This window comes from Loxodonta africana, chromosome 1, assembly GCF_030014295.1.
Source record: "Loxodonta africana isolate mLoxAfr1 chromosome 1, mLoxAfr1.hap2, whole genome shotgun sequence".
Classification (NCBI taxonomy): domain Eukaryota; kingdom Metazoa; phylum Chordata; class Mammalia; order Proboscidea; family Elephantidae; genus Loxodonta; species Loxodonta africana.
Window position 1 is genome coordinate 201,576,658 of NC_087342.1, and position 20,647 is coordinate 201,597,304.

At 40.7% G+C, this 20,647-nt stretch overlaps 1 protein-coding gene across 1 annotated transcript in view; it reads right to left on the bottom strand.

Annotated features, from left to right (window-relative positions):
* SLC2A12 (solute carrier family 2 member 12) overlaps positions 1–20,647 on the bottom strand; it is a 78,826-nt gene that overhangs the window by 45,319 nt on the left and 12,860 nt on the right. Inside the window, 1 exon segment of the mRNA XM_010591111.3 lies at positions 12,665–14,002. Coding sequence (XP_010589413.2) covers positions 12,665–14,002 — 1,338 coding nt within the window.

Sequence of the window (20,647 nt, forward strand, 5' to 3'; positions counted from 1 at the left end):
GATAAGTGTTCAGAAGCTAGCTGAAAGGTTGGCAATTCAAACCTACCAGCCACTCTGCAGGAGAAAGATGTGGCAGTCTGCTTCGGTAAAGAATTACCACCTTGGAAATCCTATGGAGAAGTTCTACTCTGTCCTATAGAGTCTCTATGGTCAGAATTGACTTGATGGCAACAGTAAGTTTAGATTTATACACAAGTGCCTCCTCAAACAAACTCATGAAAAAGTAACTTTATGCCTTGGTTTTTGGCTCATCTTTACTTTTCAAGCATCAATAGAAATCTTCACATGGCTTTACATCCACACAGTCAGGAATCTATGGTTCTACCCTGAAGCTTAAGCCAGGATGGAAACATTCTCAGTAAATAAGAACTAAAATGATGATCAGAACCACCCTAGAAACACTGTGGAGAGCAAGTTAAGATTCTCAACATACTTTGAATTGACTGATAGAAAGATGAGGTACGAACAACAGAATGTTTAGTAAAAGGTTCCAGTAAAGGCTGTGGCGTATATATCATGGCTTTATTTGAGGGAAGAGTTCTAGTATTAGTTATGGAGAAATCGAGAGAAGGGATTCTTAACATTTTTCGGGCCATGAATCAGTTTTATAGTCTGCGGAAGCCTATGGTTCCCTTCTTAGAATAATGCTTTAAAGCATAAAATGAAATACGGAAGATTATTTGGAACCCTTTTCAAATTCTAGATTCTAGGGAAACCCCATTATTTTATAGCTAGGGAAACAAGACCCAGAAAAAATAGAAACACTTTTCTGGCAGAAGAAAAGCCATGCTATGACCTAACAAAACTGAGGAATGTTGTTCTAAGCCAATCCATATTTAAGAAGGTTTAATAATGATGGTTTAATCTTGCTTTTGATTTTACTTTGGAACAGCAAGTACTTTTCCTTTTAGACCTCTGTTAACCCAAAAAATTTGCTTGTGTTATAAGCATAAACCCTCTAAATGAAATACCTGAGGGATAATCAGGTTGATACGTTTCATAATGCATTCAAGGTCTGATATGAAAAGCTTGTTTCCTAATAAAATTCCTTTTTCAATTCCACCTGGTACATGGGGTTTAAACCAATGTTCTAGAATACAATTTTGTGGATAGGCTTAGAATGCCTACGACATGTTTTCTTCAGAAAAAAAGAAGAAAAGAAAAAGAAGTCACAACTTGAATATGGTCATAAATTACTGGCTCTCAGCAAGAAAGAAAGAACAACTATTCAGACCCCTTCTAAAAATTCGAGAAGAATCCATAGCCCCATACCAAGTATGCGAGATGCCTGCTCATTCTCTGTAGAGAGGGTGATTCAGATTTCTGTTTCAGACGCACGGCTTCCAGCCTTATGTGTCAATACCCAGGTCAGTCCTTAAAACGGCAATTATAAATTGAGGAGACCAGGAGGTGGAAGAGTTATTTCCCTTTTCCAGATCCTTTCCCATACCCAGTTCCTTCAACCCAAAGATTTACCATCTCACTGGCATTGCTTTTGGTGTAAGAAATCCTCAAAAAGACTCTCTTCTCCATATTGTAGCAAAAAACAGATGTGTTCAAAAAGTCTGGGACTATTTTTATGTACTCTGTGTGAAAGCTGGACAATGAACAAGAATTGGCGCCTTTGATTTATGGTATTGGCGAAGAATGTTGAATATACCATAGACTGCCAGAAGAATGAACAAATTTGTCTTGGAGGAAGTACAGTCAGAATGCTCCTTGGAAGCAAGAATGGCGAGACTATGTCTCACATACTTTGGACATGTTATTAGGAGAGACCGGTCCTGGAGAAGGACATCAAGTAGAGGGTCAGTGAAAAAGAGGAAGACCCTCAACAAGATGGGTTGACACAGTGGCTCCAACAATGTGCTTAAGCATAACAACAATTGTGAGCGTAGCACAGGACCAGGCAGTGCTTTGTTCTGTTGTATATAGGGTCACTTTGAGTTGGAACTGACTCAACGGCGCCTAACAACAACATAACTGTGGCTGAAATTCCCAAATAAATGTTACTTAACAAAGAAAAGCCCTAAACTTTTCCCACTAGCTGTTTCTGAGCACTACTAACTCCCCTTCATCTTTTCTTACAGGCAAGAACAAAAAGAGATTTTTAGAAATCATGTCCAGGTGATGGATTGCTCTACAGAAAACCATGTGATGGTCTGGCAGGAGCAAGAATTTCTTTGGCAGCCTAACATTACTAGCTTACTTGGTGCTCAGCTGGCCCACCAGATAGCTTGAAACATGTAAACAAGCACACTTCCTGGCCTTTCCTGTATCTGCATCTTATTTTTAAAGTGCTTTTCCTCCCATTCTCCATCCCCACTTTAGAAACACAGATGTAACCCAGATTGGATTTGAAATGGATGTAAGCAGTGGTGGCTTTATAAGGACAGACAGAAAAAATATGAAACGTCACTTATTCCTTCAAAGAGCTTACAATCTAGTAACTATATTCTGGTTAATAAACCAAAATAAATATACAGACCCCTATATATATATATATATATATATATATATATATATATATATACACACACAGACCCAAGACACTGTATAATTAAGGACTGAGCTGTGTTATCACACTCTAACTTGCATCTATATCATACATTATAGCATCCAGTTGTCCCTGGATGGTGCAAATGGTTAATGGGCTTGATTGCTAACAGAAAGGTTGAAGGTTGGTGTCCGTGCAGAAATGCCTTAGATGAGAGGCCTGGTGATTTGCTTTAAAAAAACAGCCATTGAAAACCAAAGGAGCACAGTTCTGCTCTGACACACATGAGGTCGCTGTGAATTGGAGTCGACTTGATGGCAATTGGTTTAACTGGTTTTACAGCATCCAAAAGGAACCCTTGTGGTGAGATGGTTAAATGCTCAGCTGCTAACCGAAAGGTCAGTGGTTTGAACCCAGTAGCAGCTCTGTGGGAGAAAAGACGTGGTGATCTGCTCCCATAAAGGTTACAGCCTAGAAAACCCTGTGAGGTAGTTCTACTCTGCCATATAGTGTCGCTGTGAGTCGGAATCGACTCTACAGTATGTAACAACAGCATCCAAAGCACTCTGAAATGCATTAACCTTTGAGGGTCACCTATACTCTGTACGACAGGACAGAGACAGGTACTATTTCCATTTCATAGATTAGAAAGAGCTCACAGAAGATAAATGATTTCAAGTCACACACCCAGTACGTAGAAAAACTGAGATTAGAACCCAAGTTTTCTGATTTTTAATTCAGACTCTGTAGCACAGAACTGAATTATTCTACACTGGAATACACTAGTAGTTCATACCAATAAAGATCTCTAGGAAACAGAGTGGACTCATAGCAGATATAAAGCTTTCATTGAGTTTTAAAGATAAGAAAGACTTGGATAGAGCAGAGAGGGAAGGAAAAGAGAACACAATTGTGCCTTATGTCTGTTGATTTGAGTCTGGAGAGGTAATAAAGAAGCCCAGACAGAATATCTAGCTCAATTGGCATAACAGAGTTTATAAAGAAAATGTTCTACATTCTACTTTGGTGAGTAGTGCCTGGGGTCTTAAAAGCCTGTGAGTGACCCTCTAGGATACTTCACTGGCCCCACCTCTTTGGGAGCAAGGAAGAATGAAGAAAACTAAAGATACAAGGGAAAGATTAGTCCAATAGACTAATGGACCACATCTATCATGGCCTCCACCAGATTGAGTCCAGTACAACTAGATGGTGCCCAGCTACCACCACGGACTGCTCTGACAGGGATCACAGAGCTGGAGAAAAATGTAGAACAAAATTCTAACTGAAAAAGAAAGACCAGACTTGCTGGCCTGGCAGAGACTGAAGAAACCCTGAGAGTATGGCCCCCGGACACATTTTCAGTTCAGTAATGAGGTCGCTCCTGAGGTTCACCCTTCAGCCAAAGATTGAACGGGCCCATGGAACAAAACAAGACTAAAGGGGCACACCAGCCCTGGGGCAGGGACTGGAAGCCAGGAGGGAACAGGAAAGCTGGTAATAGGGAACCCAGGGTTGAGAAGGGAGAGTGTTGACATGTCTTTGGCTTGTTAATCAATGTCATGGAACAATGTGTGTACTAACTGTTTGATGAGAAACTAGTTTATTCTGTAAGCCTCCATCTAAAGTACAATTTTAAAAAAAAGAAGCCCAGACAAGGAGAGTACTGCCTCATTGCACAACTCCAGGAGGCATCATTCCCTTTGTATTCTGTGTAGAGTTCATATGCACTTCCATGTTAATGTTGGCCCTGGAGCACAACTTCATAGGACACAGTATAAATAGTGCCCTCTAGAGTTGTGCAACACAGTGGTCCTGATAGAGTGGAGTGACACGATGGAGGGTGTATTAGTTTCCTAGGGCTGCTGTAACAAATTACCACAAACCTGGTGGCTTAAAGCAGCAGAAAATTAGTCTTTTACAGTTCTAGAAACAAGAAATCACAAATCAAGGTGTTGAAAATCATGGCCATGCTCCTTTCTTGCCTCTTCCAGCTTCTGATGGCTGCAGGTGTTCCCTCGCTTGTGGCTGCATCATTCCAATCTCTGCCTCATCTTCACCTGGCCTTCTCCTCTGTCTCCCTGTGTCTCCTCTGTGTCTGTTATGAGGACACTTGCCATTGGATTTTAGGCCTACTTAGATAACCGAAGGTGATCTTATAGGATCCTTAACTTAGATCTGCAAAGACCCCTTTTCCAAATAAGGTCATATTCATAGGTTCTGGGGCTTAGGACATGGCCATATCTTTGGGGGGCCACTATTTAACCCATTGCAGAGGCTTGGGAAATAAGGTAGAGTTTTACCCTTAAGGATGGGTGATATACTAGTAGAAAGAGCATGGAATTAGGTTCCAGGTGCCTCGGGTTCTAGCGCTAAATCTGTGTGAACTCAAGCTCTCTGAGCTTCCAGTGTCTTTCTTATAAGAGGAAAATGTTGGACAAGGTCATTCTAACCTCCTTTTCATATTGAGAATTATTTGACTTCTGTGATGTGGTACAAAGTAGGAAGCCATAGAAAATTTGTGAGCGCTGCTGACATGAGAAAAATAATATTTTCGGAATACTGGTATAGAGGAGGAGACCTGGTGGCGCAGTGGTTAAGTGTACAGCTGCTAACCAAAAGGTCAGCAATTGAAATCCACCAGCCAGTCCTTGGAAACCATACGGGGCAGTTCTACTCTATCCTCTAGAGTTGCTATATGTTGGAAAGTACTCCATGGCAACAGGTTACAGGTTTATAGTATAGAGGATGGATGGGCATGACAAAGTCTGGAATAGAAAAGGACTGTTGAAGGGTTTCCCAGTAATCTAAAGAATGAAATCATGAGGGAGAAATTGTTGTTGTTAGGTGCTGTGGAATCAATTTTTGACTCATAGCGACCCTATATGACAGAGTAGAATTGCCCCACAGGGTTTTCTTGGCTGTAATCTTTACAGAAGTAAACTCAGAGCCACTGGGTGGGTTTGAACTACCAACCTTTTCGCTAACAGTGAAGCACTTAACTGTTGCACAGTCAGGACTCCTTAGGGGTAGACTACGGTGACACCAATAGCAAGTAAAAAGATGAACATGGGATCCATTCTTTTTATTATTATTATTTTAGCTTTAATAAACTAGCTTCAAACTTTATTATTGCAAGGTGACCTATATGCAATGTCTTTTTTTTTTTTTTTCACTTGTGTTTTAGGTGAAAGTTTACAGTACAAATTGGTTTTTCATTCAGAAATTTATGCATAAACTGTTTGGTGTCACTGGTTGCAATCCCCACATTGTGTCAACACTCTCCCTTCCCTTTCCACCCCAGGTTCCCCGTGTCTGTTCATTCAGAAGTTACTGAGTTTTAATCAGGTTTAGAAAGAAGAGAACAATATTGACTGAGATCCAAAGTTGCTTCTTAACTCTTAGGCATTTGATCCTGTAATGGGCTAGGCTTTGTATTTATAATACTGAGAACTTGTTCAGGGGGTCCAACATGACATTTCTTGGTCATCTGACTTGATTATTCTTTCCAGTGAGCTCCTGGGATCCATTCTTGAGGGACAATCCAAGAGCATTTGGTAATTGACTGGATTGGGAAAAGATCCTAGAGCATCAAACCCGAGTTACTGGAAGAGTGAGCATCCCATGAGGGAAAAAGGGGTGAGGGGAGTTGTCAGGCAGCCTGGTATAAGGGAGGAAAGTATTCAGCACTGGGCTTGTTGTGTTTGGAGGAAAGTAAAGCCTCAGAGTCAAAAGGCCTAGTACACAGTGGGAGAAAAGGAACTGCAAGTCACGTAAGATGATAGAACTGGAGATAAGTGAGAGTCATTAGCTCAAGGGAGATAATTAACATTTCTGAGAAAATGAGTAGGAAAACTTTTGTAATGTATTTCATGAAAGAGTGTTTTTCAGTTTTATAGCTAACAAATCAAAGGCCATAAGACATTAATGAAATGGGCCTCGCCTCTTTTTTAGAAGTAGATGGAATGAAAACTGATAGCAAATTTTAATAATTAGTATTTTGATAAAAGAAATAAATGTCTTTCAAGGCAACTGAAGAAAGAATTCAGAGCCCTTGATCTTTTGAGATATTTTTTCTGTATTCACATCTATTCTGTTTTTCCTGAGTTTATCTCTGTGCTGGTTTTATACTGTGTCAATTGAACAAAGCTGGAACTACACTTCACAGGACTCCTTTCTTTGTGTAGTTTTGGCTTGGGGTCAACAGGAAGAGAAGTTTGCATGAGATTTGGAAGGCCGAAGTGACTTTTGAGTGGTTGGTGCAGGACTACAGACAGGCTGCAGCTTGTGCACCTTGTTGCTGATCTGCTGGCTTGCCTTGGTGTGGGAAAGCATCTAGGTCAGCCAGACCTCCTCCTTAAATATCTTCAAGCCCTAGGCCAGGCACGTAAGTCACCTCAGCTCTGTGGAGAAGGCCACCACTTTTTCCACAGGTGACCTGCATCACGGAGTTGATGTGGTGAGATATCATTAGTACCAGTGGCCACTGAGTCGATTCCGACTCACGGCGATTCCACGTGTGTCAGAGTAGAACTGTGTTCCATAAGGTTTTCAATGGCTGATTTTTCCGAAGTGGATCACCACGCTTTTCCTCTGAGGTGCCTCTGGATGAACTCCTACCTCCAACCTTTTGGTTAGTAGCTGAGCACATTAACCATTTATATCACCCAGGAACTCCTGAGAGACAGACACAGGCTCCAGTTTGGCCTCGTGAATTTCAGATTGTCTTACCGGGTTTCAGTTGCCTTTGCTTTCCCTGTTTCGTGTCCAGTTTTTCCTCCTGATTCCCTGCTCTGCTGACCTATAGGGACTTCAGGCCACCACCAGATACAAAGAAAACATCCTTCCACAGGCTTCTTCACCAGCTTCTCTTCCTGGCCCAGAATAATGACTTTTTTCTTAGTCCCTGATTGTCTCCTTCCAGACCTTGGCTCTCCCAGCTGATCCCATAATTGTGTGAGGTTTAATCCCCATAAGAAATTCCTTATTCTCCATCACTCACAGTGGTTCTGCTTCTCTGACACAACTGCTCACAGATCACTATCTACAAATTACCCAGGTCCTTCTACAGCATTGCTATGAGTCAGAATTGACTTGACTGTAATGGGTTTTGTTCTGTACCAGACCTCTCTTTAATTGACTGCATTTCACCTATTCTCAAGAGACCAATAACTATGCATTAAACTTGCATCTTAATATTTCTAAATAGCCATCATATAGACTAAGAATTCTATATTAAAGTACCGGCAAAAATAAGGTCTGGGGAAGTTATCTATAGGCTTCAGATACCTGACGCTGAGATCCTCCGCAGCAGCCCAGAACTACCCAGCTCAAGCTGTTAAGTAAGAGAGAAACTTCTGTCTTGTTGAAGGCTCTGTTATTTTTGCCTTTGTTATGTCAGCTGAGCTTAAATTCTAACCAAAACACACATTTAATATTTTCTTAATCTAGTTCACTTATTCAAGTAAATGCACTGGAAAAATTTCTCCATTCTTATCATTATTTTCTCTTTTATCCTATTCCTCAGCCTTATAAAAACTCCATGCTCACTTACCTAGCACAGCTTCAGAAAGAGACAGACAAGGTCTCTAATATCCATCCTGAATAAGATCCAGAGTGTCCCACTTAATAGGCTGATAAGAATGGACGACGATATATTGTTTTTATTCACTCTTACTTCTAATGTATACCGGTGGAAGGAAGATAAGTAAGAATAGTTCACACTTACTATCAAGACCAATACAGGACTGCTTATTCTTGTACTGGGCAAATTTGTTGCAAAAGATCACCATAAAGGCTTAAGAAGCAAATACGCCACTTTGATAACTAACGTGCACCTGACCCAAGCAATGGTCTTTTCAATTATCTCTTATGCATGCAATATCTGGACAATGAAAAAGAAAGACAGAAGTAGAATTGATGCATTCAAGCTGTGGTTTTGGTGAAAAATATTGAATATACTGTGGACTGCCAGAACAACAACAACAACAAATCAGTCTTAGAAGAAATACAACCAGAATGCTTTTTAGAAGCAAGTATGGTAAGATTTTGGCTTGCTTACTTTGGACACAACGTCAAGAAAGACCAATCACTAGAAAAGTGCATCACGTTCGGTAAAGTAAAGGGTCCGTGAAAATAAGCAAAATCTTCAATGAGATGAATCAGCACAATAGCTGCAGCAATGGACTCAAACATACCAAACATCATGAAGATGACACAGCATCAGGCAACATTTCCTTCTGTTTTTCATAAGGTTATCATGAGTCAGAGCAGCTCAATAGCAACGAACAACAATTCTTGTCTTGGACCAGATATTACCATTGAATTTCAGAAACAAGAGATATTCTAATTTATTTGGGCAAATCACTTAACCTCTCTGGGATTCAGTGTCTTAATTTGTAAAGTTCAGTGAATTCTCTTTCTTCATAGGCTCGTAAAATGAAGTCTTACAAAATATGAAAAATTGCCTAGTATAGTATTTTATGTCATAAAAAAACCCCTAAACCCACTGCTGTTGAGTCAATTCCAACTCATAGAAATCTTACAGGACAGGGTAGAACTGCCCTACAGGGTTTCCGAGGCTATAAATCTTTTTTTTTTTTTTTTTTGTGCTTTAGGTGAAGATTTACAGAATAAACTAGTTTCTCATTAAACAGTTAGTACACATATTGTTTTATGACAACATGTCAACACTCTCCCTTCTCAACCTTGGGTTCCCTATTACCAGCTTTCCTGTTCCCTCCTGCCTTCTAGTCCTTGTCCCTGGGCTGGTGTGCCCCTTTAGTCTGGTTTTGTTTTTTGGGCCTTTCCAGTTGTTGGCTGAAGGGTGAACCTCAGCAGTGACTTTGTTACTGAGCTGAAAGGGTATCCGGGGGGGCATACTCTCAGGGTTTCTCCAATCTCTGTCAGGCCAGCAAGTCTGGTCTTTCTTTTTCAGTTAGAATTTTGTTCTACATTTTTCTCCAGCTCTATCTGGGACCCTCTATTGTGATCCGTGTCAGAGCAGTCAGTGGTGGTAGCTGGGCACCATGTGGTTGAACTGGACTCAGTCTGGTGGAGGCCGTGGTAGATGTGATCCATTAGTCCTTTGGACTCATCTTTCCCTTGTATCTTTAGTTTTCTTCATTCTTCTTTGCTCCTGAAGTAGTGAGACCAGTGGAATATCCTAGATGGCTGTTCACAGGCTTTTAAGACCCCAGAGACTACTCACCAAAGTAGAATGTAGAATATTTTCTTTATAAATGATATTATGCTAATAGAGCTAGATGTTCCCTGAGACCATGGGCCCCACAGCCCTCAGCCCAGCAATTCCATCCTTCGGGGAGTTTGGATATGTCTGTGGAGCTCCCATGACCTTGCCTTATACAAGCTGTCCTGGCTTCTCCAGTATTGTGCACAGGCTGTAAATCTTTATGGAAGCGGGCTGCCACATCTTTCTTCCATGGAGCGGATGGTGGATTTGAACCACTGATCTTTTCGTTAGCAACCTAGTGCTTTAACCACTGTACCACCAGGGCTCCTTATAGGAGTAAACAACTATTAGTTGAATCTAAAGCCTAAGTTGTATTTTAGAAGAATTAGGGTAGAATCTACTTCCAAAAAGTCAGCCATTGAAAACCAGATGGTGCACAGTTTTACCGTGACACACATGGGGTCACCATGAGTAGGAATAGTCTCAACTGCAACCGATCGATATACTAGTCTGCTATTTAAGGAATTCTGGAAAGTAAATAACAAACAGACTCTAGTATTTTTCCTAAAGTCAGAGAGGGTTTCCTGAAAAGGGGAACTCCTGCTCTAATATAATGTGTCAAACGTTATGTCAGTGACTGAAGGATCTGCTGCAGTTTTCAAAGTTACCCAAAAACTAAAGAGAGAAGAGTAGCATGATCCTGAGAGAACTCTAACCATGAAGACATTAGTTATGGGAGTTTAGAATCAATGTCTCTTATTGTGATATGCGCCAAACTGGGAGTTTCCTTGAATTAAAACAAAGAAGGCGTCGCTTTCTTTTTGGTAACCTTTTCTTAACTTTCTAGTTGATTCTTGGATTTGCAAAAGATCGAATTAAAAAAAGTGATGTAAAAAAGGAAATATTTTCAGTTTTATGATGAATATATCGGAAAGAAAAAGAAATGGTGGCAAAGGAAATCAATGGAACAATAACTACCACGTAAAGTTTATCAAATGAACAAAACTTATTGTTGCTTGATAATATAGAAAAGTTTCACAAGCAAAGCTAAGTTGTTCCTTGGTACAAGATAGCACCTGTATCTTGCCCTTCTGATCGATTTCCAAGAGTTTCTGGAAATAAAAGTGTCAATAAGATGCTTGCTCAAATTTCATTAATGTATCAGAGAAGCCATGTAAGTATCTCACAGGTATACACCCCAGATCATTGAATCCTGAAATAATTGTAGAAACATATTTCCAGGAAACTGTTCATTAATGATATTTGCCACTCTTTAGTCTTAAGAAGCAGGGTTAGGGTTCAGGAACAATTCAGAACATTCAGAGGCTTACAGTGTTGTAATGTTTACTCTATCTGCCCATGCATAGCCCCTTTTGGGGAAATCTGGCCAGATGAAGTTCCAGCTTCTAGTCATCCATGTTTTGGATCATGTGATCCTATCTTGCCACAGTTGATTGTACCAGACGTAGACCTGAACAATAACTATGACTTGGCACAGTCAAGAACAGGGTCAATTATATTCTCTCTTTCTCCTTCCTTCCTCTCTCTCTGGAATTTGAACGAATCAATATCTAGAGACTGGGTTCACTTAGGAGTAGAAACTGAAAGATAAGGATGCAGAGTTGGGGCTGAAGATGCCATATCAGCCACGTGCAAGTCCAGTTATACATTAACTGAAGACTAAGCAGGGCAAATCTCCTGATTGCTGACCAGAACAAAGCAGACACAGGAGGTGTAGCTCAGTACATTCAATGATAATCTTCTTGAAACAGGGAAAACTTATGTTCTTTTCATTACTGTTTCCATAACATTTAGCATAGTTTCTGGAAATAAAAAAATAATTCGCTCACTATGTGTCACTTGAATGAATAGTGAATGAGTTAGCTGTGGATCACTAGAGTGAAAATTCATGAACTGCTGCTATTCCAAGACTTCAAAAGGTCTTTCTTCCAGAAAAACTGTCTAGTTCCTAGCATTGGAAACCTACATTTGCCCATGAGATTCCTTCTCCCTCAACACAGCATACATTGTTCCTGACCCTCAATACTTCCCTTTATTTGAGTCCATTTGTTTGGTTCCTTGATCCTTGTAAACCAAAGTTTCAATACCAACTCTTAGAGAGAGGGAGAGAAGGAGGAAGAGAGAGAGAGAGAGTGAGAGGAGAGGAGAGAAGCAAAGAGAGAGAGAATGAGATTACCATTGTTTCTAAGCATTTTCTTTTTTTTCTAGTGAGGTGTACAAAAGACCATGACAACCTCCCTACGTAAAGGTGTAGCCTTAGGGTGTGAGACAAACACTAAAGCATTGTAACGACCTATTCTATCAAATCCATCTCTAAAAGAGTTTGCCCAGGACAAAAGTTTAAACTTGGCCATTGGAGTAGTCTGGTTGTGTAAAACAAAACAACCTGGTGACTGTCTCCCTGTAACTTGTTTGTATTGTGTTAAATGAGAGTAACTAGACTCCCATTCTTCTGTTTAATGGACAAGAGTAAAGTGCCCTGGGAGATTAGTCTAATGAATAAAATGTACTTAAAGAGATAATGAATGCTACCCTAACTCATAATTCCTTTCTTCTTCATTATTATTGAAATGCATCCACTCTTGTGTCCTTCAAAGAAAACCTAAACACTTGATTATTTTTTTTCTTTCATCTATGAAGAAACTCAGGAATGATATGAAGGAAAATGTTACTCTGGTGAACTTTGCTTTTACAAAAAACAATATATTCTCTTGGGTAATAAATATCTTTTCAGGTCAGGTTCATTCCCAATCAACTGAAGTTAAAGATAATGAAAAGCTTATCCTTTGATTGAATATTACTCTGTACATTTTACAAGCATACTTTCCACATTAATAAAAACACCAGTGGTCAATATTATCCTCAACTTGCTTCTAGCAGTTATATGCCCAGGATACCCTGACAGGTCAAAAGCAATAAATTAACATTTATAAGGAAAAAAAGAATAAAATACTTACTTGGTCCTAGACCAATTGAAAAAGCAGCAACGTAAACAAGCAAACTGGCTAAGGACAGCCATTTCAAAAAGGCCGGGACTTCCTCTGGATCTGTGACTATTTGGTATCCAGTCTGGCTTAGTCCGGCATTTGGTAAGGATGTCAAGGTCATCTCTTCTCTCTCATTCACATCATTTCTCATAGGTGTTAGGGAGCTCCTGCCATGAGAGGTGATCCCTTTAAGGGGCTCTCTGAGACTGTTGTTGGCTGACAGGTTTCCTATCCCAAAAAATGCAGACTCATTCAAGGACTGGTTGATAGGACTATAGCTCCTACAGATATTGGTGATGTTCATGTGGATGTTGAGATTCACGATGCCCATGGTCATCAATGAAGCTGCCATCACAGAGGAGCCTATGCACAGGAAGGTTTTGCTCCCAACACGGTCGACAAGAAGAGTGGCTGGGATGGTGCTGATGACCTTGACAACTCCAACCCCAGTAGATGCAAGGCTCGCTGCCTCATTGCTTTGAAACCCAACCGATTTCAGAACAGTCGATGCATAGAATAATATGTTTGGCTGCCCAGTGACTTGTACAAAAAACACCAACGTTAGGCCTATTATTATTCGGGTCCTCATGTTGTCCTTTGAACGAAACAGATCCCAAAAACTATATTGATACTCATCTTTAAGGGAAGATTTTATCGCAGTGAGTTCTTCAGTTGTGTCTGAGATTGCTCTTAACCTTCTGAGAACCTTGCTAGCAGCTTCTTCTTGTCCTTTCATCACCAGAAACCGAGGGCTTGGAGGAAGAAAGTACATTGCAACTGCTTGCAAAACTCCCAAGGGAATAACAAGACCGAACATATATTTCCAGCCATGGGAAACACTGGCAAATGCATAATTTGAAATATAGGCAAAAAGAATGCCGATGACAATCATAAGCTCATTTAGTGACACCAGGAGGCCTCTTCTGTGCTGGGGGGCAATCTCTGCGAGATAAACACAGGTGGCAATTGAAGAAAGAGAAATGGAGACGCCCAGAGCAATGCGCCCCACAATGAAAACCGTGTAGGATGAACTGAGGATCAGGATTAAGCTTCCAAGTCCAAGGAGGCAGGACGACAAGATGATGGCCGTCCTTCTTCCATACCTGTCTATCAGGACCCCTCCAGTGAGAGAGGCCAGGAAGGCCCCGATGAGGAGGGAGCTCACAACCATTTCCTGCTCATGGCAGGTTAGGGCCAATTCGGTTCTTATCTGAAGGAGAGCCCCAGATATGAGTCCAAGTTCATAACCCACCAGGAGGCCACTGACAGCAGCAGTGACAGATGACAGGAAAGTAAATATGCCACAGCCTACAGGCAGAGAGGAGAAGGAGAGGTTAGCTCTGAATGGTCATTTTAAACATTTTATGTCTTACCTGAGGCTTAACCTTACATAAATCTTTCATAGTGCTGAGGTAAAACACACACACATTACACACATGCAATTATAATAAAATAATATACTAACAAAAATGATGAGATATGGGGGAAAAATCATTTTTCTTTCTTTTTTTGGGAGGAGGGGGGTGAAGACATTTAGGAAGTTCCATTTCCTTCTATTTTTGATGTTGATGTTTTTAGTTTAGACCAGACAGTTCTATCCAAGATAAATAGATGATGATGAACTCTGAACAAATAAGAACACTTCATGACTTGGAATTGGATCAGAATTTCAAGTAGCTCAACTCTCTAAAGGCACACTCTTGAGGGTAGGATAGAGAGGCTAGGAATCTCAAGACGTGCTATAATAATCTTCACAATATAAACTAGTTGCCATTGAGTCTACTCTAACTCATGACGACTCCATGTATATCAGAGTAGGACTGTGGTCCATAGGGTTTTCAGTGGCTAATTTGGACGCAGATGACCAGGCTTTTCTTCCAAAGTGCTTCTGGGTAGACTTGAACCTCCAACATTTTAGTTAGCAGCCAAGTGTGTTAACCTTTCGCACCACCAAGGAGAGGAAAAATTGGCTTTCTCTGAAGAACATGAGGATATTAGCCGAGTGAGGGCAGTTGTGAGCATCTTAACCAAATTAGCGATGCATTAGAAAGAAGGAATGGATACAAGATGGGAACCAACAACATTCATTTCTCACTCTGAAGAAGGAGGAAAGAGAATAGAACATGAGGAGAAGAACAAAAGGACCTTGTACTTTGCATTGTTCTATATTTTGATGTTAAAATATGAAGAAAATGGCAAAATGTTAAGTTCTAAATTTTTGGTTGTGGGTACATAGGTGTTTGTTACATGATATGTTTGTAACTTGTCAAAATATCTACAAAACAAAACAAAAAGTAGCAGGGCATAGAGCATTCCTGGCATGGGAAACAGTAATTTCCAAAGCCTTAGGACAGAAAAGCTCTTGTTTTAGGAACTGTCAGATGGCCAGAACATAATGTGTGGTGAGGGTGCAAAAAAGTAGACCTGGACAGGTAGGTGAGAGAGGGCATAAAATGAATCTGGATAGGTAAGAAGGGGGTACATCATGTAGGACCTTACAGGCCATGGTAACATATTTTTATTTTATCTCACCTATAAGGGGGCTGACACCCATTGAACAGTATAGAAGACATTAACACTATGGGTTTCTTGTTTTTTAAGGCTACTATTACTGCTCTTTTATTGTTATACATAAGATGGTATAAGACCAGCAATGCTTTATTTTGTTATATATAAAGTCACCATGAGTTGGAGCTGATTAGATGGCAACTAACAAACAACATTGCTGCTGTGTCCACCACACATCTGTCAGTTTGTCATACTGTGGTGGCTGGTGTGTTGCTGTGATGCTGGAAGCTATGCTACTGGTATTTCAAATACTAGTAGGGTCACTCATGGTGAACAGGTTGCAGTGAGCTTCCAGACTACAACAGACTAGCTTTCTTTGGATACACAGTCAGGAAGGATCAGTCACTAGAGGAGGACATCATGTTTGGTGAGGAAGAGGGCCAGTGAGGGTGAGAAGGGTTGGTACAATAGTGCAAAGATGGACTAGAATATGCTGGCAATTTTGAGGATGATGCAGAACCGAGCAGCATTTCATTCTGTTGTATATTAGATTGCCATGGATCAGAATCAACTCGATGGCAGCTAACAACAAAAATAATAATAATTGCTGCTGTGTGCAGACCAGTTCTTTGAGGGGCAACATTAGTACCAGGGAGGAGTTAATTGCCACAGTTTTGACAAGAAAGAATGTAACTTGGACTATATCTTGCTGGTTATGTTTCTCTAGAGAATCCTAAGACAGAACCTAAAATGGTTCCACGGCTTGAACACTTGGGTGGGTTATTGTACAATACATAATATACTGTATCCACACTATTTACTAAACTGTGCAATTTATTGACATTGGGAAAGTTGGGAATAGAATTGGTTGTGGGTGGAAGTGAGAGGAGTGAAAATCAAAATTCCATTTTAGATTTATTAAAATGTCAAATAGGGAATTGGATATACAAATTCAGAGCTTAAGAGGTAGGTCAAGGCTGGAGATATGTGTCTGGAAGTTAGCAGTATGTATTTGGTATCTAAAACCATGGGGATGGGTGTGATCACTTAGGGAGACAGGACAGAGGAAAAGAAGCAGTAAGACTAGATCTGGGACCTACGGCATTCCAAAGTTTAGAAGAGGAGGAGCCTGCAAAGGAGATAGAGAAGAAGCAGAGCAGAGACATGTGCAAAATGACCTATAAGCATGTGCTTGGGCACACATTTATGATATGCTTAGCTAGGCTATTAAACCATGTCTTTTGTTGCTGTTGTTGTTAGTTTCTGTTACATCGGCTCTGACTCACAGAGACCTTATGTATAACAGAACAAAATATTGCCGAATACTGTGCCATCTCCATAATCCAGTACTATATTGGACAGTGTTCTTCCATGACCCATACGGTTTTCATTGGCTAATTTTCAGAAGTAGATTGCGAGGTCCTAGTCTGTCTTAGAATGGGAATTCCAGAAAACTTTATTGTGCTTGTGAGGAATCTGTACATAGATCGAGAGGCAGTTGTTCAGACAGAACAAGGGGATACTGTGTGGTTTAAAGTCAGGAAAGGTGAGCATCAGGGTTTTATCCTTTCATCATACCTATTCAGTCTGTATGGTGAGCAAATAATCTGAGAAGCTGTACTACATAAAGAAGAATGGGGCATTAGAATGGGAGGAAGACTCATTAACAACCTGCATTATGCAGATGACACAACCTTACTTGCTGAAAGTGAAGAGGACTTGAAGCACTTACTAGTGAAGATCAAAGACCACAGCCTTCAGTATAGATTACACCTCAACATAAAGAAAACAAATATCCTCACAACTGGACCAATAAGCAACATCATGATAAATGGAGAAAAGATTGAAGTTGTCAAGGATTTCATTTTACTTGGATCCATAATCAACACCCATAGAAGCAGCAGTCAAGAAATCACATGATGCCTTGCATTGGGCAAATCTGCTATAAAGGACCTCTTTAAAGTGTTGAAAAGCAAAGATGTCACCTTGAAGACTAAGGTGTGCCTGACCCAAGCCATGGGATTTTCAACTGCATCATATGCATGCAAAAGCTGGATAATGAATAAGGAAGACTGAAGAAGAATTGACACCTTTGAATTGTGGTGTTGGCGAAGAATATTGAATATACCATGGACTACCAAAAGAATGAAAAAAACTGCCTTAGAAGAAGTATAAACGGAATGCTCCTTAGAAGCAAGGATGGCGAGACTGTGTGTTACACACTTTGGACATGTTATCAGGAAGGATCAGTCCCTGGAGAAGGCCATCATGCTTGGTAAAGTAGAGGGTCAGTAGGAAAGACGAAGACCCTCAATGAGATGGACTGACACAGTGGCTACAACAATGGGCTCAAGCATAACAATTGTTAGGATAGTGAAGGCCTGGGTAGTGTTTTGTTCTGTGGTACGTAGGGCTGCTATGAGTTGGAACCAACTTGATGGCACCTAACAACAACTGTCTTGGTCTGGCAGTTCCTTTGAAGCTTGTCCACAATGGGTGACTCTGCTAATATTTGAAATATCCGTAGCAAAGCTTCCAGCATCATAGCAATACACAAACCACCACAGTACGACAAACTGACTGATGGGTGGTGAGACACTGTCTTTGTGGGGGAGGGGGTTTAAAAAATGGTTGTCAGCTGTAGTGCCATGAGCAAGTTAAATAAAGGTGATCTAAATCTCTTCCCACTCCAAATCCTAAGGCATTTTGCATCTCTCAGATCTTGGTGGAATCCGGGAAGTGAGAAGTGGAAGACTTCAAAGTATACAGTAAAAAAGGCATTAAATATTTAGATGGAGGAGCAAATAAAAATGAAATAATCTACTTTTAAGTGTTACAAACAAAAACCGTTACATTGAAATTAAATTGGCAATTTATTCTCTTTCTCTTTTACTTAAAATCAGAAAACAAATTTTTAGCACCAACTATATGCTAGGCACTTTTCCAGGGACTGGAGATAGATGCATAGATGGACAGATGGATGGGTGGAGGGATGGATGGACAGACAAACAGATGGATGGACAGACAGCAGTGAACAAAACAGACATGGTTTCTGCCCTCAAGAAACTTAACATTCTGGTGATAAATCTATTATCTATTATTTATTATTTATTTTATAGTGCTTTATTATTATTTTTAATGTAAAATGACTTCCAAGTACTGTCTTATAGGTTCATTCATGTTCTCAGTTTCCATATACCATTTTTTCCCATATGATCATATCATCTTTAACAACAAATTCCTCTACATTAAGGAGAATTAGGTCACATTCTCACCATCGGATAAAGAATGTTGTATTTTTTCTCATCTCTACTTGTCTTTGTTCATTTTATCTAAACTTGATATGTTAATTAGCATGTGTGTTTTGCAATTGTGAAATGGTCTCTCATATTCCAATTGGAGAAATAAATGATTTTGCAACATGGAACACTTGGGAGGGCTGGAAGAAGAGGCAGATGGAATGAGGCTCAGTACATACATACACAGACAATGTGCCTTTAAAAGCTTAAAAACTTGCACTCGGACATTCCATGACCCTATTTCCAGGGCTTACCAACATGAAGGTAGATACAGAATTAAGCTAAGGTTTTAGTAGTCTGAATTTTACTTGCAGAGTATATCTCTGCCACCACATGCTTTAAGGGGCACTGCTCAAAACTAGCTCCCTCACTTACCTCACTTACTACTGCTAAAATTCCACTACAAATCCCCCGGCTGCCCAATCAGGGTTGTGAATTCTAATTCAGTGTGTAAGGCTAGCCACTCGTGCTTCCAAGATGGTAGACTTATATCACAAGAAATTTTCATGGTACTATTTTACCTTACAAAAACAATGAGGAGAGACAGGAAGACTGGGTTTTTCCTTCTGTCTACGTTTTGGTTAAGTATGGTCGTATAAGTAAGATGTTATCCTATGGATGCCAGAATGTAGAGAAAACTCTTCCAAGAAATTTGGCGGTAAACAAACAGGAGGAAAGAGATAGGGTGTGGTTTGAAGTGATGGCAAGGAGGTGTGGTTTATGTTTGGCTAAATGTGAATATGAGAGTTTGAGGCAGCTGGGTGGGTTGAGGAGAAGCAACCAGTGCTAAGGAAAGGGTAAGAATGAGGACTCATAATCTGTACCTTTTCAAAAAACACCCAGACCTCATATCAAACAACCTGCTCCGCCAGGCCTCCTTAACGCTGAATGCTTAGTGATGAAGCTTGACAGGAATATTGTTCATGGTCTCCTTCATGGGGGAGGGGGGCTTGCTTTATAGGCCTCTTCTCCCCAAAAGGGCCATCAGGAATTCTCAGCTTTTGTGGACATCACAAAAGTGGAAACTATCAGGACACCTGCAACTGGTACTGAGACGCTGTTTGGTCCTGCCTACCGTCTGTGGTGTGCTGCTTTGCTAGAAGGCCAGCAGCTAACTGTAAAAGGAAGCTTTCCAGCTTTCTTTTTGATGCAATAACAGTTCTTTATTCAAGTAGTGAAGACAGACTTTCCCCAGGGAAGACGTGAGCACAATCAAGAGGATTTAATGCAACGAGTGCTGAGACCCATAGCCAAAGGGTACCCCGGGCAGGCAGGCCCGTGCCTGGGCCACAAGACTGCAGGGCTGGCTGCCACAACAATAGCTGCATTGTCTGGCGCTCACAGTAAGCCAGACAAAACCACGGCTAACTGGCACCGAACGTGAAACGCTCCATTTTTTCACAATATTTAAGTTTCCGCCTGCTCTGTTCTTTCCTTTCTTCCCCATATGCCTATTACAATGAATGTTCATAACGGACACACAACAAGCACTTGGCAACAAAATCCTCCAACATACTAAAAAGAATGCACACTCAGGTTTTTTTTGGCAGGGGATCAGGTAATTTTACAGCTTGATCAATTGTGAATGCATCACAAATTAAAAGGACTCCCTACTTCATGTTTGGCTCAATAAAAACTTAGTTCCCCCAATATGGTCTTGCTGTTGTGGTCGGACACTTCTTTGCTCTCTCCATGAATGCTTTCACTCCAACTAATCTTTCAAGAGTCATCTCAAGTACCATCTCCCCTCTGAAGACCACTCTTCTGTCCCCAGCATCTCCCTGCCCTGCCATGTTCTCCTGCCCCCACCCCTCTCCCAGCCCCTTACACTTCAACTGTACACAGGATGCGTGTTTTCAGAGCAGTGGTTAAGAGCTCGTCTGCTAGCCAAAAGGCTGGCAGTTTGAATCCACCAGCTGCTCCTTGGAAACTATATAGGGCAGTTCTACTCTGTCCTGTAGGATCACTATGAGCTGGAATCGACTCACTGGCAACAGGTTTGGGTTTTTTCGGGTGGTGCAAATAGTTAATGTGCTTGGCTACTAACCAAAAGGTTGGAGGTTCAAGTCTACCCAGTGATGCCTCAGAAGAAAGGCCTGTAGATCTACTTCTGTAAAAGCTGCCATTGACAACACTGTGGAGCACA